Below are 23,528 nucleotides of genomic sequence, written 5' to 3' on the forward strand. Positions count from 1 at the left end.
TAAATGAGATTTTGGACTCCATAGATAACTTTTTCCCAGTTTTTAATTTTCTTTTGTTTTATTTTTAGGATTAAATAAATTCATTTTTATTTAAAAATTTGGGGCGGGTACCAAAACCTGGGAATAAAAATTTTTAAAGAGAGAATTAGAAAATACAGTCAATACTCTTTTTTTTGGCTTAAACAACAGAATTAATTTTCTCACAGTTCTGGCAGCTAGAAGTCCAACATCAAGGTGTTAGCAGGTTTGGTTTCTTCTGAGGCTTCTCTCCTTGGCTTGTAGATGGCCATGGTCTTCCCTCTGTGTCCTAATCTCTTCTTACAAGGACAGCAGTCATATTGGATTAGGGCCCATTCTGGTGACATTTTAATTTAATTACCTCTTTAAAGACCCTATCTCCAAATACAGTCCCATTCTGGGGTACTGAAGGTTAGGACTTCGATACATGAACTTGGGAGGGATGAAATGGAGCCTATAACACCCCTCTACCCCGCCACCCCTGTTTTAACATTGGCCTTTTCCCATTTTAAGATAATTTTACTTAGTTTTGGGGAGGGTAAAACACTTAGTTAACTATTATATTTTAATGATTAAAAACAATTCTGTAAAATGAGCACACAGTGAATACAGTCACTTTAATCTAGGGTCGCCGACTCTCTGGGCCTGGGGAGGGCATGCAGGTGGTCAGAGCCCAGTCAAAAGGGACTCGCTCGGACTGGGGGAAGGAGGCGGTCAGCTGGGAAAGAAGCTCCAGTCAGCGGGTGGCATGTCCAGCTGCAGTCTATAAAAACGCATCTCGGGGCCAGTTTTACTTATGGTGACCGACTGACGTTCCTGCTCCTGATTACCAGCGAGCTAACTAACCCTGGTACAGGACTTCAGCTTAGACAACGCTTTGACAGGCTGTGTCTCTCTTAATCCTCTCGTCCCCGGACGAGGCTGGTGGAGATTTGTCAGCAGTAAACTGTTTACTCTGCACACATTCCAAAGAGGAAGATGGGCCCCTGCGCGGGAAAGAGGCCCGCTCCCGGGACAGTTACTCAGCGACTACCTCACGGAACCCCGGACTGCCAACTCGGCCGCTGCGCCCCTCCTCGGGACGCAGGCGCTGTAGCGGAGTTCTTCCGGAGAAATAGCTGTCCATCCCCCCAGGCAGCTGCGTCAATGCTGCGCGCAGCGAGAGGCGGAGCCTAGGCCCTGCGACAGTCGCCTGCGACAGCCGCCTGCGCGTGTCGTCATGCTGTCAACCAGGCGCCTGGGTCTGGTCTTGCTACCGCTGAGGCGTCTCCGGAGGTGGCCAGGGTTCGGGACCTGTCCATTCCTGCGCTGCCTTGGGCAAGAGCCCTTCGAGAGAGCCCGGTTATTGTGTTGCAAATTCTCGTCTAGAGACGCGCGAGATGAAGAAGGAGAGCGCAAGGCGGCACAGAGGAAAGCCCCAGACGTAGAGTCGCCTCCATCTCTCCCTCCGCTCGTCCGGGGACTTGGGACCAGATGTCTTTCGTCACTGGAAAGCCTCAGACTACCGACGCCGCGAAAGGAGTCACCCCCTCGAAAGCGCGAGGGCTCGAGTGAAGACCAGGGCCAGTCGGGTCCCGCACACCAGGGATCCGGCGGTCCCTCGCTGCCCTGCGTGGCCCAGTCTGCCACCAAGGATGACGAACTTCACGTCTCCTCTTCCTGGTCAACTACCCGAGAGGTGCCTTTTCGGGCTGGGGAGCTGATTTTAGCTGAGACTGGGAAGAGAGAAACACAATTTAAAAAATTATTTAGGTTGAGCAATGCCGGACACTTAAATAGTATCTGGGGGGCAGTCCCGTTCAGCGAGATCGTGGGGAAGTTCCCCGGCCAGATACTGAGGAGTTCCTCTGGTAAGCACTTCATGCTGAGGAGGCCAGCATTGGAAGACTATGTATTACTGATGCAAAGAGGGCCTGCCATAACATATCCTAAGGTAATGCGATGGGAGTTAGGTTCATTTGGTTCCACCAAGAGCAAAACGGATGCAGTACTACAGACCTGATTAATGTACTTAAAGCACATCTCAGCACGTTTCAAGTTTTTATTGTTCTCACTTTTTTTTTTAACCAATGGCTATGACTTTTACATATTTTATGATTACTAATTTTAGGAAGAAATAGCCAGATTTTAATTTTAACTTGGGAGCCTCGATTCTCAGATCTGTAAAGTGATTTACTATATAGAGTGATGTGGACTCACTAGGCAATAAGAATGTGTATTTATTCCCCATAATTCTTAAGGTTGCGAGTTCAGCATTCAAGAGAACGTTGAACTCTTGGGGACAATTTTTTAGTACCACTGTGGCGATATTTTAAGCATCATATTTAATCAGGCATGTTGTTAGAGGTATATTTTGTCAACAACAGATATCAAACTATGCTTTTTTAAAAAATATATATATATTTTGTTGTTGTTGTTTTTCGGTACGCGGGCCCTCTCACTGTTTTGGCCTCTCCCGTTGCGGAGCACAGGCTCCGGACACGCAGGCTCAGCGGCCATGGCTCACGGGCCTAGCCGCTCCGCGGCATGTGGGATCTTCCCGGACTGGGGCACGAACCCGTGTCCCCTGCATCGGGAGGCGGACTCTCAACCACTGCGCCACCAGGGAAGCCCTAAATATATTTTAAATTTTATTTTATTTTTGGCTGCATTTGGTCTTTGCTGCGCACGGGCTTTCTCTAGTTGCGGAGAGTGGGGGCTACTCTTCGTCGTGGTGCACGGGCTTCTCTTTGCGGTGGCTTCTCTTGTTGCGGAACACGGGGTCTAGTAGTTGTGTCACGCGGGCTTAGTAGTTGTGGCGCATGGGCTTAGTTGCTCCGTGGCATGTGGGATCTTACCGGACCAAGGCTCGAACCCGTGTCCCTTGCATTGGCAGGCGGATTCTTAACCACTGCGCCGCTAGGGAAGCCCTCACTATGCTTTTCCCATTAGAAAAAAAAATTTATATGAAAACAGCTAAAATTAGACACTAAACATAAAAGGAATATTATTTATAAGTAAATTATCTACCTAGTTTCTTGTTACAATCTTATGCTAATCATCCTTGCTAGTGGTTTCTTTTAATCATTAGTCACAGTCACTGTCCTTGAGCAGAATGTTCCTTTGTAACAACTCCTCCTCCTAGTCCTAGATGAGGAATCATTCATTATTTCTTTAGTAAATACTCGCCTACCTTATATATTCAGGGCACTATTTTAGGGAGGTGAAGCGGTGAACCACAGCCCTTGCTCTCAACATAGACCTTATGTCCTAGAGGAGGTGACAAGGAACAAACAAGTAAATGAAAGAATTCGATAATTTCAGGTAGTGCTAAGTGCCATGAAGACAAGTAGATTAACAATAACATTGTGTTGGGTAACCTGGGGGAGGAGAATACTTTATGTCAGGTGGTTAGAGAAGGTCTCTGAGGAGGTACATTTGATAAACTAATTAAGGAAGAGCCAGCCTTGCAAAGATCTAGGAGCAGAGTGCTTGCAAAGGGAAGAGTATTGCAGAGTTCCTGCTGCGGACTGAGTGGGTTAGGTGAGGGAGAGAATGGTATGAGATGTGCTGTGGTTGGAGATATGAGTATTTTATTCCATGTGCATTGGGTGACTGTTGGAAGGTTCTAAGTAGGAATCCAGTCTATATATATGTATATTTTTTAATAAATTTATTTATTTTATTTATTTTTGGCTGCTTTGCATCTTCACTCCTGCACACGGGCTTTCTCTGGTTACAACGAGTGGGGGCTACTCTTCTTTGCACTGCAAGGGCTTCTCATTGCGGCGGCTTCTCTTGTTGTGGAGCACAGGCTCTAGGTGTGCGGGCTTCCATAGTTGTGGCTCGCGGACTCCAGAGCACAGGCTCAGTAGTTGTGGCGCACGGGCTTAGTTGCTCTGCAGCATGTGGGATCTTCCGGGACTAGGGCTCAAACCCACGTCCCCTGCATTGGCAGGAGGATTCTTAACCACTGTGCCACCAGGGAAGTCCCTCCACTGACTTTTGAAAGCTGGTCTCCTCCGTAGAATTATGTAGTTTTATCTTAATATTAAAAGTTGGTCTGAGGGAGCAATTTTGAATAAACTTCCTAATAGTTACGTGTAAAGTGTGAACATTTCACAGGGGTCAATATCAAGCGCTTTTAGGTTTGGAGTAGAAGTATAAATGGCAACACTCCCTAAATTTTTATTTTTATTTTTATTTTATTTTTATTTATTTATTTATTTAGGCCACACCCTGTGGCTTGCGGGATTTTAGTTCCCCAACCAGGGTTTGAACCTGGGACCATAGCAGTGGAAGTGCCAAGTCCTAACCACTGGACCGCCAGGGAATTCCCAACACTCCCTAAATTTTTAAATTAATCTTTTCTGCTGATTTGCGTGTTTGGAATACTTACATAAGAACCATTGGAGAGTAGGAATTGTTGCCACTTAAGGCTAAAGTGCAGCCCAGTCATTAAAACCTTCTGCTGAGGATTAGGTTTAAATTGTTGAATTAGTTAGGAAAGAGATTAAAATTCCTGCCAAGGAAAAAAAGGAGAAAGTCTGAAAAGATTGTTTGAAAGCCTAAAGTTTTAAAATGTATAGAAAACTCAATAGTAGAGTGATATTTCATAACTTCAGAGGAGTCTCCCAGTAGCTTCAAATCCCTTTTGGAAAGAGGCAAGGAAATGAATAAATGCTATTCCCACCCCAGTTTTGGACTGAAATCGCTAGGATGTGTAAAATGGGCTCCAACCTCATTCCATGGAGACCAGGTAACCTGAATGGCAGGAAGCAAAAGTTAAAGTGTGCTAACGTTTTTTTTTTAATTTTATAATTCTAGTCTTATATGAAAGAGCCAAGGAAATAGAACTGCCTTCTCCAGGGCATTTCACTGAAATGGCTACTGGAGCTGCCTCCCACTCCTGTGTGAAGTTATCTGTGCCCCCTCCCACCTCTACTCCCACGTGCCTGGCAGATGGGAGAGGATATGTATGTCTGAAAGACTTTGAATTTGTTAATGAAACTTTTTGACTAATACCCCTTAAGGATTATGTGTCTAAGTATCATTTGGTTCAAGCCTTAGTCCATCATTTCAGAAAATACATTTTGAGGGCTTCCCTTCCCTGGTGGCGTGGTGGTTGGGAGTCCGCCTGCCGATGCAGGGGACACGGGTTCGTGCCCCGGTCCAGGAGGATCCCACATGCCGCGGAGCGGCTGGGACCGTGAGCCATGGACGCTGGGCCTGCGTGTCCGGAGCCTGTGCTCCGCAACGGGAGAGGCCACAACAGTGAGAGGCCCGCGTACCGCAAAAGAAAAAAAAAAAGAAAATACATTTTGGCTTTTAATTAGATAACTGTACCTGTTAAATAGTTTCTTATGCATCCAAACCTATATTTAATACACAACTTTGTTGTGACTCAACAGAGGATCCTAGAAAACCTCCTGTTTCTTTTAGAATTTTCACAGCAGCTTTTGCCAGAGAAGGAAAAGATAGTAAAACCTTACCAGATGTGCTGCTTATTAGCAACTTCGAAAGGTTTGTTATTGGGGGGCTGTTGAAATAAATGCTAACATTTAAAATTTTCTCTCTCTATAGCATTTGTAATATATAGTGAAATGATCAACAGCGTGGTTAGGAGATGTTTGGGAGTTCAACATCAGGTCTACCCCTGACTTGCCCACTTGATTCCTGGCTGTGTGACTTTGGGCAAATTACTTTTTCGATTTCTCATCCTTATAATGGGGATGGTGATACTTTTCTCATATTAGTATTCTGATTAAACAAGATAATGTTTGAAAGCAGTTTGCATAGTTAACAGAAGCCTGGCACCTGGTGAAGTTTCAATAAACAGCTATTACTACTATCATCCATGATACTCCTGTTAACAAAACAATTCTTTAGTTATAAAGTTTGGCAAATGAGTCCTCCTGTCTATTCCTGGTATCCTAATTCTAATGAGCATTCATCATTTCATGCAGAGATTATGTAATAACTTCCTAACTGGTCTTTATACCTCTAATTTTTTTCTATTCTAGTACATCCTGTATTCGTCTCACAGATTAATCTTTATAAAATGCCATTAATATTACCTCAGTGACATGCCCCAGTTACTTACCAGGTTAAGTTCAGATGCGTTAGCATGGATTCAGGTCTCTCCTTACCGCTCCTCCTGAGATGGGCAAACTGTGTTTATTACTCTACCTCTTTTTTGTTTAAAACTGTTTCTACTTTGTGACTGTTTCCTTAAATTCTCTATGTCTTTAAGGTAGGGCAGTCTGCTGATTTCTCCTTTCTCTGAGCTCCTATTCTTACTTATTTTCTGTAATTTCAATATTATACTGAAGTGCTTCTGTATTTGCTACCTGATTCTTGAATCTCTCATTTCATCAAGTAAAATATAAACTTTTGGTAGGCAGGGCCAGAGTTTAATCCTTTTTTTTTTCACTTCTTTTCTCCAAGTCCAACATAGTGTTTGCAAGCCTAGGTGCTTAGTACATATTTATTGGTCACAGAGTCACCCATGCTGTGTTTCAATCATAGGATATGAATATGATACTGTTGATGATGAATATCCACCCAGGTGATACTGTTTTGGAAGCTGGCTCGGGCTCTGGTGGAACGAGCTTGTTTTTATCCAAAGCAGGTAAGAGATTGGGATAAATGAGTTGAATTTAGATGACAAAGAAAACATTCAGTCTGTCCATAATAACGGGAAGTTAAATAGATACAGATGTTTCAGAAAATATTCACATAACTTTGTGATAGAGAGCATTCTCCTTGAAATCAAATGTAAGCAACTGTTTTTCTTTCCATTTTGTGCATTTATTCAAGTCATTCTCTGTCTAACCCTCTCTCTGTTTGCTTTCTGTTGCTCCCTCCACGCTTTTTTTTAACTAAATTTTTTTTTATAACATGACATAGCTACAGAAAAGTACACAGATCATAAGTGTATACCTCAATGAATTTTTATATCGTGACCACACTCACGTAGTTATTACCCAGATCAAGACAGGGGATGTTATTGTACCACTGAAACCTCCTCAAATCCCTTCTCAGTCCTTATCCTACCCAAAGGTAGAAGGTAGCCACCACTCTGACTTTTATCACCATTGATTAGTTTTGCCTGTTTTGAATCCTACGTAAAAGGAATCCTGTAGTATTGTACTCTTTTGAATCTGGTTGCTTTCATTCAACGTTCTGTTTGTGAGATTCAGCCACTGCATGTAGCAATGGTTATTTCATGTTAGTTGCCATTTTTGTAAGTAAAGCACAGTTTATCCATTCTGCTGTTGATGGACATTTGAGTTGAACATTGTGAATAGTGCTTCTCTGAACATTCTTGTACTTGTCTTTTGTGCACACATGTACATGTGTTTGTTGATAATAGTGCCAAGTGAATACTCAGTATGAGAGAATATAGAAGGAGGAGGGCTGTCAGCTGCTGGAGAAGAGTCATATACTATCAGGGGCAAAGAATTATTTTTGCTGTTCATGAATAAATTAATATGTAATATAGAACTATTAAGCTAAAGCTAGATCACGAAGACTTTTCCTTTCTTTAAGAAAGTCTCTAAGTATTGTCAGTCGGTAAAAGTACTGCTTGAAGGTAGCACCTAATCAAAACTCAAGAGGTATATAGTAAACATAAATATCTGTTCATGTTCCCACCACTTGATTTCTGGTTACTGTTATTGTAGTTGATTATTGCTCCCTTTGACCACTTAATTCCTCTGATTGTCAGGATGGCTTTGGCTTGTTTGGCTGCCTCTGCAGTGTTCCCTTTCTCACCTAGTAATAGACAGCATTCTCTTTTGGTAGATTTTTTTTTTTAATCATTCATGTTGGTTTTATAAATGCATTCTTTTTAAGCTAATAAACATTGTTAGAGCAGTTGTAGGTGTATGTGGGTAGATTTTATAAAGATTACAGATAGACATATACTGAATTAAACTTAAACCTTTTGTTTTTTGACCTAATGTCATCACATACAAACATAATCCAACTTATACTGGGTCAGGAAATTCATTTTGGGCTCCTCACATCTTTTGTTGGACTCTTTTCTGTGCATAGTTAAAGGCAGCCATTTCTTCACAATCTGTGACAGATTCCTAAATGCATTTGACAAAGTGAATTTATAAAAAATTTGTGAAACAAGAGGAATGTTTGTATTTCTAATATCTATAGTGTTGGAGGAGTGTCATGGCATAAATAATCCCAAACTATGAGTGATCAAGAAATTATTGCTTTTTACTTTCAGGATGGATTTATTTTCACCATAATTTTCTAAGTGTTTAGCTTATGCTACTATTAACATTAATTTTTATCCCTTGAGAACATGATGACTTACAGCTGGACTTACATTTTAAAGAGACATGCTGCAATTTAAACTCTTCATTTTAACTATAGACTGATTGATCTGGGACAGCCTCCAAATGGTATCAAATCACCTCATATAGAGGTGGGTAGAAAATTAATTGCCGTAAGTTAAAATGTAGTAGTTTTCTGTGAAACTGCAGTATTACTATGATAAATAGTTTGAAAGTTTTTCAGACACACACAAAAATACAAGTATTGGGGCTTCCCTGATGGCGCAGTGGCTGAGAATCCGCCTGCCAATGCAGGGGACATGGGTTCGAATCCTGGTCTGGGAAGATCCCACATGCCACAGAGCAACTAAGTCTGTGCGCCACAACTACTGAGCCTGTGCTCTAGAGCCTGCGAGCCACAACTGCTGAGCCCACATGCCACAACTACTGAAGCCCATGCACCTAGAGCCCATGCTCTGGAACAAGAGAAGCCCGAGCACCGCAACAAAGACCCAACACAGCCAAAAATAAATAAATTAAAAAAAACAAACAAACAAGTATCTTTTAAGTATCTGAAAGGCCTAACTTCATCCATATGACATCCAAAAGACATGCAAATTAAAACTACAATGATAAACTATATGCAATTTTTAGATTGACACAGGTAAAAAGTTTGATAACTCTTTGTTGGAGAGAATATGGAGAAATAGGCACTCTAATACATTGTTGGTCAAGTGTAAATTGGTATCATTGTTTTTTTGGAGGACAATTTGGTAATAATTTTCAAAATAAAAATATTCACATATCCCTTGAGTCAGCAATTCCATTTTTAGGACTTTATCCTATAGATATACTGGCTCATGTGTACAAAAACTTAGGCAAAATAATTTTTACTGCAATATTGTTCGTTATAGCATAAGACTAGAAACAAGCTAAATGTTCATCAGTAGGTGACTGGTTAAATAGACTGTGGCATAGTCATACAATGGAACATAATAGCTGTTTTAAAAAATGCAGTAGATCATTAATCACTGAAATGGCATTGGTAAATAAGAAGGAAGGTACAGGACAGTATATATGACAGGTAACAATGTGTGTTAAAATCAGAGAAAGATACTTGTACACTTGTACTATAGGCAGCGACTTTCTCAGGAAGGGTAAATAACTATGGTGGAATGATTGTCTCTGATGAGGGAGATTGATTGGGTATTTGGGATAGGGTAGAGACTTTTGTAACCTTAAACTATTTGAATTATTTTTTCACATCCATGTGATATCTTTGCAAAATAAAATTTTGACATTCTTTATGTACTGATTAATACTGTGTAATGTCGTGATTTTTTTTTAAATTAAGTTGGATCACAAGGACGAGTCATAAGTTTTGAAATTAGAAAAGACCACCATGAACTGGCTAAGAAGAATTACAAACACTGGCGTGATTCATGGAAAATGAGTCATGTAGAAGAGTGGCCAGACAACGTGGATTTTATTCATAAGGATATTTTAGGAGCAACTGAAGACATAAAATCTTTAACATTTGATGCGGTAAGTTTTCTAAAGTAGTCCTATGATATTACCTAATACTGAGTACAAAGAAAACAAGGACCATGCTTCTTTTATATGGAAAAGGATCTTCCTTCATTATTTGCCCCATTTCTATCTCTAAGAGTGGGAGGAATATTTTCCTTTAATATCATGGTGGGATTCAGAGCAGAGAGATATACTGAATTAGGTGCCAAAGTTGTTAATAAATGTGGGGTAATGATGAAATACTAGGAGGAGTAGTTGAGCATCATGAACTTCAACGTTTCTAGGATAAAGGAATAATAATTTGGAAGCAGCATTGGGAACATACTGAGCCCCGCACCTGACCTCATATTGTGAGATTTGGGGGAATAAATAGCCTTCAGTTTTGAGGGAAGAGGCAAGAGGCATCTTTAGACAGTTAAAGTCAGGATGTAGAGGAGTGTCAATTAAAGATGTTGAGGATAGAGGCATATTTATTGAGAACAAAGCTCCAGAAAGTGGAGTGGAGGGATTTGTGAGGAGAGGGAGGAGTGGGAGGTTGAGTTAGGGGAGGAGAAGCAGAGTAGTATGAAGATAAAAGGATAGACGACGAGAGAATGCCATTTTAAGCTGTGAACAGTGATGGTGGAGATATGGGCCATAGTGCTATTAGATGACCTCAGAGTTTCACAATTCTAGTTTAAGTTGCCTTACCCTTGATGATGCCATTATCAGTTCATGGCTTGACACTATGGACTGAGGTCTGGGTAAGAAGTCTTCTTCGCTTTTCTTTCTTTTTTTTTTTTTTTAATAACTTTATTTATTTATTTTTGGCTGTGTTGTGTCTTTGATGCTGCGCACGGGCTTTCTCTAGTTGCAGCGAGCAGGGGCTACTCTTCATTGCGTTGCATGTGCTTCTCATTGTGGTGGCTTCTCTTGTTGTGGAGCATGGGCTCTGGGTGCGTGGGCTTCAGTAGTTGTAGCACACGAGCTCATTAGTTGTGGCTCATGGGCTCTAGAGTGCAGGCTCAGTAGTTGTGGCATATGGGCTTAGTTGCTCCGCAGCATGTGGGATCTTCTGGACTAGCGCTCGAACCCGTGTCCCCTACATTGGCAGGTGGATTCTTAACCACTGTGCCACCAGGGAAGTCCCTTCTTCACTTTTCTTAATTGGCTATTGGAAGCTTATTTTAGAAACTTTATAAGGGAAACTAGGTGAGAAATGAAGTAAAGTTCAAAGAGGTGATTTTTATCAGGACTGGTTCCTATCTCTGATATAACTAAAGCCAATAGCTACAGTGGCACAGCTTCCTGGACACAAGGACCACAGTTTGTGTTTTTTTCCCCTCATCCTTGTTTGGCTTGCACATTATATAGCTCAATAAGGGCAGAAAGAGGACTTGTTCTATGTAGGCCATCCATAGGAACGTCACAGATACGTGGGAGTTTAATTGGTCATCAGAATTCTGCTTGATGAGCATGAAACACAACAAAGGATTTTAACAGTATTGTTACAGCCTTGTGGAAACCTGCTGAAACATCCATCCCTGTTCCAAAGGAAAGAATACTCCTTACTAGATTTTTTCAGTTGAATCTCTCTTGAATAATAGTGACAGATGAATACTCAGAGCATATAGAAGGAGGAGAACTGTCAGCTTCTGGGGAAGAGTCATATACTATTGGGGCAAAGAATTATAGTTGGTGTTCATAAATAAATTACTCATAATATAGAATTATTAAGTTAAAGCTAGATCATGAAGAATTTTCCTTTCTTTAAGAAAGTCTCTAAAAATTGTCAGTTGGTGGAAGTCCTGCTTGAAGGTAGCACGTGACCAAAACTCAAGAGGCGTATAGTAAACATAAATATCTTTGGGGGAGAGGATGTTTATTTATTTATTTTATTGAAGTATAGTTGATTTACAATGTTGTGTTATTTTCTGGTGTACAGCAAAGTGATTCAGTTGTACATATATATACATATTCTTTTTCATATTCCTTTCCATTGTGGTTTATTACAGGATATTGAATATAGTTCATACAGTAGGACCTTATTCATCTATTGATATTTTATATATAGTAGTTTGTATCTGTTAATCCCAAATTCTTACTTCATCCCTCCACCACCCCCTTTCCCCTTTGGTAACCAGAAGTTTGTTTTCTATGTCTATGAGTCTGTTTCTGTTTCATAAATAAGTTCATTTGTGCTGTATTTTAGATTCCACATATAAGTGATATCATACGGTATTTATCTTTCTCTTTCTGACTTACTTCACTTAGTTTGATAATCTCTAGGTCCATCCATGTTGCTGCAAATGGCATTATTTCATTCTTTTTTATGGCTGAGTAGTATTCCATTGTGTATATGTACCACATCTTCTTTATCCATTCATCTATCAGTGGACAGTTAGGTTGCTTCCATATCTCGGCTGTTGTAAATAGTGCTGCTGTGAATATGGGGGTGCATGTATCTTTTTGAATGGCAACTCTACTTTTAGTTTTTTAAGGAACCTCCATACTAGTAAACATAAATTTCTATGCATGTTCCCACCACTTGATTTCTGGTTATTGTTATCCTAGTTGATTTTTGCTTCCTTGACTACTTAATTCCTCTCCTAGCTGCCATCTCACCTCCTGGGCCTTCACACTTCCAATCCATTCTCCTCATCTTTAGACTAATCTAGTTCTCATACTGTCACTCTCCTGCTGATAAACCAATTAGGAACTTTTCATTCAAAGATTTATGGTGTCCTTCAGAATCTGATCTCAACCTTCCTTTCTTTAGCTTTTTTATATAACCTGCCTATACTCCTGCCATCTCAAATGAGGGTAGATGAATAAAAAAAGGTGTTGAACCACAAAGACAAAGAGAACAGAACAATAAAAAAATGGCTAATAAAAGATTTTAAACAAATTTTAATACATTTTGTAAACAACCTAACCATCAAAAGAGGAATGGACATGGTGGAATACTAACAATGGTATTATTTAACATAGTGAAATAAATGTACTGTATCTACATCAATAAATCTCCCTGAGAAAACCATAATTCAAAAAGACACATATGTCCCAATGTTCAATGCAGCACTATTTACAATAGCCAGGACATGGAAACAACCTAAATGTCCATTGACAGATGAATGGATAAAGACTATGTGGTACATATAGACAATGGAATATTACTCATCCATAAAAAGGAACGAAATTGGGTCACTTGTAGAGATGTGGATGGACCTAGAGTTTGTCACACAGAGTGAAGTAAGTCAGAAAGAGAAAAACAAATATCGTATATTAATGCATATATGTGGAATCTAGAAAAATAGTACAGATGAACCTATTTCCAGGGCAGGAATAGAAATGCAGATGTAGAGAACAGACATGTGGACATGGAGGGAAAGGGGAGGGTGGGATGAATTGGGAGATTAGATTTGACATAGATACACTACCACGTGTAAGATAGCTAGTTAGAACCTGCGGTATAGCACAGGGAGCTCAGCTCGGTGTTCTGTGATGACCTAGATGGGTGGGATGGGTGGGGGATGGGAGGGAGGTCCAAGAGGGAGGGGATATATGTATACATATGTATATAGCTGATTCACTTCATTGTACAGCAGAAGCTAACACAACATTGTAAAGCAATTATACTCCAATAAAAAAAACTCATAGAACTTAGTGAAAAACGAATTATTCAAGAATAAGTATGGAATGGCTACATATATGTAAAATTTTAAAAACAGTACCATGTATTGTTTGTAGCTATATACCTATGTTGTAGAAGCATAAAATTATTTGGCAACATTCCCAACTTCAGGACAGTGATTATCTCTGAGGAGAGAAAAGGAGGGAGTGAATAGAGGGAAGTAAGTTTTGGAGTTTATTCATCCTGGTTCACTTAGGCTCCATAGTAGCCAATATGACCTCGGGTAAATTACTTAATCTTTCTGTGCCTCAGTCACCTCATGTATTAAACAGGAACAGTAATCAATAATAATACCTATTTCATAGTGTTGTTGAAGATTAAATGAGGTGTTTCTGTAAAGTGCATAGAACAGTACCTGATATATAGTAAGCATTAAATTAGTATTAGCTATGATTTTCATCATTATTAGTTTTCTCCTTTTCCCTTTTCTCTACCTGTTTATTTTATTTTAAAAAATAAATTTATTTATTTAATTTATTTATTTGGCTGCATTGGATCATTGCTGCGCGCAGGCTCTCTCTAGTTGCGGCGAGCGGGGGCTACTCTTCGTTGCAGTGTGCGGGCTTCTCACTGCAGTGGCTTCGCTTGTTGTGGAGTACCGGCTCTAGGCGTGTGGGCTTCAGTAATTGTGGCACACGGGCTTAGTAGTTGTGGCTTGCGGGCTCTAGAGTGCAGGCTCAGTAGTTGTGGCGCATGGGCGTAGTTGCTCCACGGCATGTGGGATCTTCCCGGACCAGGGCTCGAACCCATGTCCCCTGCATTGGCAGGTGGATTCTTAACCACTGCACCACCAGGGAAGTCCCTACCTGTTTAAATTCTACTCTTCCTTCAAAGCTTAGATAAAAGGTTGTCTCCTCCATGGAATATACCGTAATCATCTAAGTGGAGGATTATCATCTTTCTCTGAATTACTGAACCACTTTCTTGATTCAACAAATATGTATTAGAGACCTGCTGTGTGCCGTGTACTATGCTAAGACAAAAATGAATTATACATTTAAAGGAGGTTTCGATATAGAAGAAAAGGTAGACATATAGACATTTATTAGAAAGACTCAGAAGCACGAAACATTATGGCTGTAGAATTGGGTCTAATGAGGAGATGAAGATGCAAATACAGTCATGAGGGACTAGATAGTGAAGAACACTTGTGTGTATATCAAGCTAGGACATGTGGACATTATCTTTTAGTAATGGAAAACTATTGATGAGTTCTTAAGTAGGGGAGTAGAATGTCCAGATTCCTGTTTCAGAATAATTCTGGTGAAAGAATGGAATTTACATAGTCTATGTAGAAAGCTATTGTAATGTTTCAACAAGATATGATGAGGTCCTGACCTAAAGCATTAGCAGTAGGATGAATTTGAGAAATACTAAGAGGTAGATTTGTAGGACTGGATAATTTTAATCCAAATAAAAGCATCAAAACCCCACAGATTCTCAAAAAAGAATTCAAGGTAAAGAAATAGTGACTGTAATTTCCTGATTTGAGTGGCTAATGAATGGTAATGTTGTTAGCTGAGCCATGGAGCTTTGGAATGGCAGGCTTCTTGGTAGTCTTATTTTTGGTCCTTGTTGATAATATACTAAAACTACAGTCACAGAGACCAATATGTCCACACCGTTGGCCATTTGATTAGTCATTGAGATCTTTACTTGGATATCCAATAGGCATCTTTTTTTTAAAGTATTTATTTATTTATTCATTCATTTATTTATGGCTGCATTGGGTCCCTTTTGCTGCACGTGGACTTTTCCCAGCTGTGGCAAGTGGGGGCCACTCCTTGCTGTGGTGCGTGGGCCTCCCATCATGGTGGCTTCTCCCATTACGGAGCACAGGCTCCAGGCGTGTGGGCCTCAGCAGCTGTGGAGAGCAGGCTTAGTTGCTCCCAGCAGCTGTGGTGCACGGGTTTCAGTAGTTGTGGCTCACGGGCTTAGTTGCTCTGCGGCATGTGGGATCCTCCCGGACCAGGGATTGAACCCATGTCCCCTGCACTGGCAGGCGGATTCTCAACCACTGTGCCACCAGGGAAGCCCTAATAGGCATCTTAAACTTGTGTCCAAATCTTGAATTCTCAAATATTTCTCCCCAAGCTTATTCTTCCCATTGTCTTAAATTATTTTCCTCAATAGTAAATGACATCTCCATTCTTTCAGTAACTTAGGATGAAAACACTGGATTCATTCTCACTTCTTTCTCTCACATCTGACAGCCAATTCTAATTCTAATTGGCTCTGTGTTCTCATCACATCCAATGCTATTTGCTATTGCAAGTCACCATCATCTTTCCTTGCCCAAGTCAGAATGTACTTAATGCCACTGAATTGTACACTTGAAATGGCAACTTTTATGTTATGTTTATCACATTCAAAAAAGTTTGAAAAGTCAGACCATGTCTCAAACTCTCCAGTGACTTTTCACTTCCTGAGTAAAGTTAAAGTCTGTAAGATTCTGCATAATTTGTCCCTCCCCATCCCCACCACATCCCCACCATCTGAGAACTCTTCTCTTACCACTTTCCCCCTTTTGTCTCCACTGCAGCGACTGTGGCCTTCTCAGACTCACCAAGTATCCTACAGCCTCAGAGCATTTGTATTTGCTGTTCTCTGAATCTGGAGCACACTTCCCCCCTCAATTTCCACAGGGTAACCTTAATCATTTTCTTTAGGTATCGTCACTGACCAGCCTATGTATAAAATAGTACTTCCTTCCCCTGCCCTGTCATTCTATCCTTCATGTCCTCCTTTATAATCCTGTAGTTCTTCATGTCACTCATTACCCTCTGAATTACATATTTATTAGATTTTTGTTTACTGCCTATTCCTTAATTAGAATATAAGTTCCTATGAAACAAAATAGAATATAAGCTCCCATTATATTTTTACCACTTAGCAAAATACTTGGCACATGGTAGATGCTCAGTAAATATTTGGTGAATAAATAAATAATGAATGATGACCCATTATTACTGTTTTTTTTAAAACACATAAACAGAATAATTTCTAATTTAGTAAATATAATGATGTGCCAACTACATTAGATTTCTAGAGCTATCTATCAGTAAGTCACTTTATTTTCTATTTGACTGTATTTTTGTTTTCAGTGAATTTTTTTGTAATTTCATTTACTCTGCATTCATTCAACATCTTTTGAGTACAGCCCTGTATTCTGCAACTGAATGAAGAGTAAAGAAACAAGGGACATGATTCTTGAATTTTAGAATCTCTAAAATTAATTATTCAACACTTTTGAACATAAAAATACATATTTGAGATAATGTGAATTTCTATTGCCAAAAGCTGAACTAAAGCATTGAAACTTTACATATACAGTTGACCTTTGTTTTTTTTTTCGCGGTCCGCGGGCCTCTCACTGTTGTGGCCTCTCCGGTTGCGGAGCACAGGCTCCGGACGCGCAGGCTCCGGACGCGCAGGCTCCGGACGCGCAGGCTCAGCGGCCATGGCTCACAGGCCCAGACACTCCGCGGCATGTGGGATCTTCCTGGACCAGGGCACGAACCCATGTCCCCTGCATCGGCAGGCAGACTCTCAACCACTGCGCCACCAGGGAAGCCCACAGTTGACCTTTGAACAACATGGGGTTTAGGGGCACCACTCCTATGTGCAGTCAAAAATCTGAGTATAACTTATAGTCGACCCTCCCTATCCATGGTTCCAACATATCCAGGGTTCCACATCTTCAGATTCAACCAACCGCAGATTGTGTAGTACTGTAGTGTTTACTATTGAAAAAAATCCTTGCATTAAGTGGACCCGCGCAGTTCAAACCCGTGTTGTTCAAGGGGCAACTGTGTGTGTGTGTGTGTATCTAGGTATGTGTATAAAATATAGCTAAAGATTCCTGTATTATCAGTATTGCCAAGTACAAGACATGCCATTACAATTTTTATGTAGTCAAGTACTATGACAAATTGTATAATTATAAGTATGCCTTTTTGAGAGGGGTAAAATGACAGTCATTAGTATTACATTCTAAAAAATGAAATACTTTAACTGGGTAATTGCTTTCCCAAAGTGTATAATTTCACCTCAATAAGAAAAGAAAACACATGCTTTATTTAAACAAAACTCAGTCTGATTCTCTTTCCCCCACTACAGGTAGCTTTGGATATGTTGAATCCTCAAGTTGCTTTGCCTGTTTTATACCCGAATCTTAAACAGGGTGGTGTATGTGCTGTGTATCTAGCAAAGTGAGTAATGTGACTTTTTGGTAATGATATTTTAAACACAGTTTTGTTTTAAGTACTAGGCTAAAGTGTTCATTTTGTAACTGAGTTAAGTGTATATGTTATCTCGTAAAACTGTTATGAAGGGCTTCCCTGGTGGCACAGTGGTTAAAAATCTGCCTCCCAACACAAGGGACATGGGTTCAAGCCCTGGTCTGGGAAGATCTCACATGCTGTGGAGCAACTAAGCCCATGTGCCACAACAAGAGAAGCCACCACAATGAGAAGCCCGCGCACCGCAACGAAGAGTAGCCCCCTCTCGCCACAACTAGAGAAAGCCTGCGCGCAGCAATGAACACCCAGTGCAGCCCAAAATAAATAAATACATTTTTTAAAAAGTCAAAAAAAAACTGTTATGAAACAGCATATGTCCCAAATTCAGTTATATTGCTGTTTAAATCATCCTTTACATAAATGGTAATATAAGATGCATATTTCTTCTGACAATTTAGAAGAAAAGTTTTTAAAAGTGTAATGTGAACAATGACGTTATAGTCTGTTTATTGTTTTTACTTAGTATTCTCCTCTTACGTGCCCTAACTTGCATTTTTACATTTTTTCCCTTTTGATTTAAGCATAGCATTTAAATTGGCATAAGAGGTATAGTGAACTTAAATATAAAGTTATTGTTGTAGTAGAAATTTAAACTATATTTTTCACTTTTTTGAAAGCATCACACAGGTTATTGAACTTTTAGATGGAATTCGCATCTGTGAACTTGCCCTCTCATGTGAAAAGATAAGTGAAGTTATTGTCAGAGATTGGTTGGTTTGCCTTGCAAAACAGAAAAATGGAATTTTACCTCAAAAAGTGGAACCTAAAATCAACAGAGATTTACAGTTACATTCTCAAAAGAAAATTAGAATTGAAGGTGAGATGTTTCAAGAAGATGACCATGGTGAGCTTCAGTTTTATTTTATGCATGTGTTTGCAATAATAAATGGAGAATACATTCCTGAATGTATTGGGCAATACATTATAAAAATATTTCTCAGGGATTTATTATGTTTTTCCTATAGAAATTGAAATGTGGTATTTATTCTGTTAAATTAAAATCTTTTAAGAGACAGAATCATGACTTTTCCTGCCTTTTATGTAAAACTCTGATACCTTTGAAGAACTGAACTTCTTATAATATTCATATTTTACTTGTGACAAGGGGATTGGCTTATGAAATACTTTAAATATACTAAATAATGTTGTAAATTTAGATCAGTGATTATCACTGAAGGGAAAGAATTTAATAGGACCCGATATGCAAATAGCTAATATTCCAAAAAGCAACTTCTAGGAATTTTTCAAAGAACTAAATTTAGGTCCTTGTTGTATGTACACATTACTTAGGCCATAAACAAGTTTTCAGACATCCATTGATTTATGATATGAGCTTATCCATTTGGTTATAAAACCATATATAGGTTTATCATGTCATCCTTGACAAGTTGTTTCTGTAAGATAACTGTCAGAATAGCTCCAAGACAAATGCTAAAAAAAAAAAAAGTCTGAGAGGAAAAAACTTACAGGAAAAGGACAGTAATTTGTTTTTTAACAGTTTTGTGAACAAATTATAAAATATTTTATGTAGCTTACAATACATATTTTGTTCTATAACAGAAGAATCACATTCTGATTTTCCCTATGGATCATTTCCCTATATTGCTAGACCTATACACTGGCAAACTGGTCATACAGGTAAGTTTTCCATGCTATATTATATGGTGTTTTCTTCTCAAAATTGCAATGACCTTACCTTTTCCTCCCTTCAAATTAGCTTTTCTTGTCAAGTTGAGGAAGTGCAAACCACAACTTAACTGAGTACCTCAGATGACAACTGATTTGAAGATGTGAAGAAAAATATCAAAATAGAACTTTGTATTGCAAATCACTACTTTCATAGATTGGTATTCTTAGCTACTACTATGATTTGTATAACTTTTACATGTAATTCTGAAAAGTAACAAAAGCTAGAGAAAGATGTGTAATATTTCGAAACTGCTTAAATGTCCCATTTTGACACTTGTCTTGCAGTTAGTTTGACATTTTGTAGTTAATGATTCCAAGTTTGTTTAGTTGAGCCATCTCATTCTTCACTTCCTGTAAACCACTCCATAGATTTGTCTTCCTTCATGAAATTAGTTTTCTTTTCTTTGTTTGATTGATGATCATTGGCTACCAAAATAAAATATGCATTTTGAGATAAATTTTAGGTATCTGTGTATTTTAAGTACATATTTTAATGGCTTGTATGTGTCTTAAAAAATAAATCTGGGCTATAGTAAATAATAGGGGGAAAACTGATAAGAATAACTATCTTAAAAATTGTAACAAAAGATGTAGCAATTCTTGAATCTCTTATCTTTCTCAGAATCATTTTAACAGTTTGAAAGAACATCAGAATTATTCTGTTATATAAATCAAATGTTTGGGGAGTTCCCTGGTGGTCCAGTTGTTAGGACTCGGCGCTTTCACTGCTGTGGCCCAGGTTCAATCCCTGGTTGGAGAACTAAGATCCTGCAAGCTGCACGGCGCAGCCAAAGATAATGTTTGGAGAGATACACTTTTTATACATATGAATTAATTAGGACTAGGGCTTATTATTATTCATAAGCACTATGAATAATGTTATTTACCATGTGCCTTACATTTACCATGTGCCTTACATTGTTTTAAGAACGTTATAATATCTTTTCATTTAATATGTGTAGCTCATCCTTAAGATTTTCCACATTTTACAGATAAACATAAGCTTATAGTTATTATTTAAATATAGATGTTTTATAGGTTTTGAAGTAGTAGTGCCTGGGAGGATATATGCTACTTATCCCTTAGGCTAGAACTACTTAAAATAATGTACATATTCTAAATAACATTTTACATATTTTTCGTTCTGTGGAAAAATTTAGTCTAAAATCTCTGCCTTTTTAGACTTTACAGCCTATAGTAGAGATAGACATTAAATAATAACACAAATATAAAACTAAAACTGTTATAAATACTTCAGAGAAGTACAGGATTTAGTAGAGGTTTTGCTCTGATCAGGTAATTACCTATGCAAATGTCAATTGAGCTGAGACCTGAAGGGCAGGTAAGAGTTAACTACAGCAGGGAAAATGAGAACAAAAAAGGCCAGTGATGGGGTTGACTGAAAGATAGGTAGGGGTCAGGCCATGGAGGATCTTGTAGACCTGTTAAGGAGTTTGTCTATCCTAAGAAAAATGGGGTGCTATTGAAAGATTTCATGAAGTAAGTGGTAACATGCTTAGATCTGTGTTTTGGAAAAAAATCACTCTGGTTGCATCTGGAGAACTGATTGAATCATAAGCGGAGTAGTCTTCTGGTACCATTTCTAAATGGTAAGTATCCGAACACTCATACAATAATAATGGCTTTAAAGTTTTCATAACATTTCCAGATCTATAGACGCTCTGATGTATATTTGTAGATTCCATCATGGAATACTCCCCTTTCTTCTGCCTTTCTATTTAACTACTAGTGAAATTCTGTCCTTCATTTATTGTTTTGAATGCAGGCCCTAATTGTACTTCTTGGAGAAGGGGCTGACTTAAGAGCAAAGAAAAGTTGTGCCTTCTCCTATTTCATGTAGAATGGCTTCTGTTCAGTACACTATGCTCAGTAGATGCTGAACTGAACAAGAGCTAACAGTGTCCATTCTAATAATGAGTTGAAAACCAAACTATATAAGCAAATAAACATTTATTTATATAGTTAATCAAAGTCCAGCTTAAGCCCTTTATCCATCTCTCCATTGAACACTAAGCATGTTTATAATCTGGCTTGTGGGACAGGTGCCTTCTTCTAAAGTTAGCTTTCTATGTTCATTTCTGGTTCTCATTTACCATAATATAAACTCCTAGAGATTTGTGAGTGGTTCACAGCTGTCTTCCCAGTAACTTCCAAAGGCCCTGACTTTTCCACCCAGTAAATCAGTAAAAGTTTGCTGATGGCTTGAAGCTTACACTGGATCAGGTGTTATTTCATCTGCTGACTTGGTTGTTCTAGGGGGAAATTTAAGTATATAGCTCGCAGGTTGTGGAAGACTTTGAGTTTAAACTTTATACTTCAGAGTCAGTAGGGAACTTCTGAAGTTTCCATGGTCATGTAAAAGCAGATACTTTTTAAAGTTAGTCTGTTAGTGGTGTCTGAGTATTTAAAGGAAGGAAAATATTAAATCAGAAATGTCATAGTAATACATAGTATACAACTATGAGGTAATCTGTATTAATATACAACTATGAGGGGTGGAAAAGGGGCAAGTGTAAAAAAATATTGTGAAGGAAGAACCAGATAAGCTGGTGGTTCATTGGATGTAGAGGGAGAGAAGCTATATATATTCAAACTTTCATCTACTGTTCAGGCAAACAACTACAGTTTGCCTTATTTCTCTGGGCAAACAGGATTCAGCCCAGCTCATAAATAACTTCCTTGGAACAGCCTTCACTATGTCTCTCACCCTACAGAATTGATTCTGAAATCTTTTGTGCTCATAAATGTTGACCATATAGTTAGCATTGCCCTTATCACATCATTAATTTATAAGCCCTGATTATGCCTTTGTTAAGGATTTTAAATTGGGATGACTAGAACAGTGGTAATGACAAAAGTAAATAAGGAAGTTCAGAGAAGGATTTATTTCTGAGGAAAAATTATTTGGTTTTAGATTGCATAATGAAATGTCTTGTGCCTGCCTACGTGACCCAGGACTAAGGTTTGGTATACTGCTTTTTTCCCTTGGCTTCACTCTAAAATCTGGGGAGTCCTCAGATAATACATAATAATATGTACCCATGTCTCAGATATACTAGCCTAGGTTTAAGACAGCATAAGGTAAAGAGAAACAATATAGTTCAGTAAGTATAAAAATGTGCTGTCTCTTCAGATAGAACTGGGTTCTCATCTTGCTGTTTTCATTGTTGCTGTTTTACTTTGCAGCTGTGACTTTTCTGAGTTTGTTTCTTCATCAGTAAAATGAATGTCATAGTGGCACTTCAGGATTTCTTGTGGGGGGTCAGGTGTTAAATGAGACTACCTTTATAAGGTGGCTAGCACGTGATTGGTGATTGTGATGCATGTAAGTTTGTAAAGAATGCCTCATCTATCTCATCTCTCTCATCTATCTCCCATCTATCTCCCACAACCTTATCAAAATCAACTATTTTATTCTTAGTAAATGTCATAAACATGTTTATGTAAAACTTGTTCGTTGAACGTGTTGTTTTGAGAAAAAATCTTAAGGCAGAAAAACATGTTTTTAACCTGAAGAGCAAGAAGTTGCTTGCGTTTGAAAGCAGGATGGAAGCATCGATACCAGCTATTGGTAAGTTTTATCATAAAAGCCTAAGCAGAGCATCAGCTCTTTGTGTCTCTCCTGGAGAATGAATTGAGTTGTCTGTAGCCACAAACCTTAGGTGATTCCAACCACCTTATATAGACTGGAGGAAGAAAGTTTTGCTGGTAGAGGCCATTTACTGAGCATCAAAACAGCTGCTGAGGCAGTAAGAGACCACTGTTCCTGATAATACCATGTTACCCTTAATCCTCTCCACCCCCCGTTAGCCCACTGACTTGTTAAGCCTACTGAGGGAAAATGAATGTAAACGTTTATTGGTCAAGTGTATGTATGACCAATAATTTTTCTTTGTATTGCCTACCCTCTGTCATCCTGAAACAATAGGTTTTACATTTAACCTTGAATTCCCACTCAGAACAAAACACAAATGAGTAAATACTTATTTCTTCCTATAAAGGACCTATATATCCTAAACCAGG

At 38.9% G+C, this 23,528-nt stretch overlaps 2 protein-coding genes across 2 annotated transcripts in view; one reads left to right on the plus strand and one right to left on the minus strand.

Annotated features, from left to right (window-relative positions):
• The first annotated feature begins 1,208 nt into the window (after positions 1–1,208).
• Positions 1,209–19,942, plus strand: TRMT61B (tRNA methyltransferase 61B). Its single transcript, XM_060169599.1, has 6 exons — positions 1,209–1,951; positions 6,526–6,628; positions 9,646–9,836; positions 17,614–17,705; positions 18,413–18,639; positions 19,356–19,942. Exons 1-6 carry the CDS (start codon positions 1,238–1,240, stop codon positions 19,550–19,552), a joined length of 1,524 nt encoding a protein of 507 aa, XP_060025582.1. The 5' UTR covers positions 1,209–1,237; the 3' UTR covers positions 19,553–19,942.
• SPDYA (speedy/RINGO cell cycle regulator family member A) overlaps positions 19,353–23,528 on the minus strand; it is a 32,118-nt gene continuing 27,942 nt past the window's right edge. Inside the window, exon 6 of the mRNA XM_060169600.1 lies at positions 19,353–19,910. Coding sequence (XP_060025583.1) covers positions 19,822–19,910 — 89 coding nt within the window. The 3' untranslated portion in view covers positions 19,353–19,821. The remainder of the gene's footprint in view (positions 19,911–23,528) is intronic.

Source organism: Lagenorhynchus albirostris, chromosome 13 (assembly GCF_949774975.1).
Source record: "Lagenorhynchus albirostris chromosome 13, mLagAlb1.1, whole genome shotgun sequence".
Classification (NCBI taxonomy): Eukaryota; Metazoa; Chordata; class Mammalia; order Artiodactyla; family Delphinidae; genus Lagenorhynchus; species Lagenorhynchus albirostris.

Bases quoted from the DNA above. Each gene is read 5' to 3' on its own strand.
- TRMT61B (XM_060169599.1), top strand. From the start codon at position 1,238: ATGCTGTCAACCAGGCGCCTGGGTCTGGTCTTGCTACCGCTGAGGCGT. The intron at 1,952-6,525 runs GTAATGCGATGG...TTTCAATCATAG, and splicing joins CTGCCATAACATATCCTAAG to GATATGAATATGATACTGTT. The intron at 6,629-9,645 runs GTAAGAGATTGG...TTTTAAATTAAG, and splicing joins CTTGTTTTTATCCAAAGCAG to TTGGATCACAAGGACGAGTC.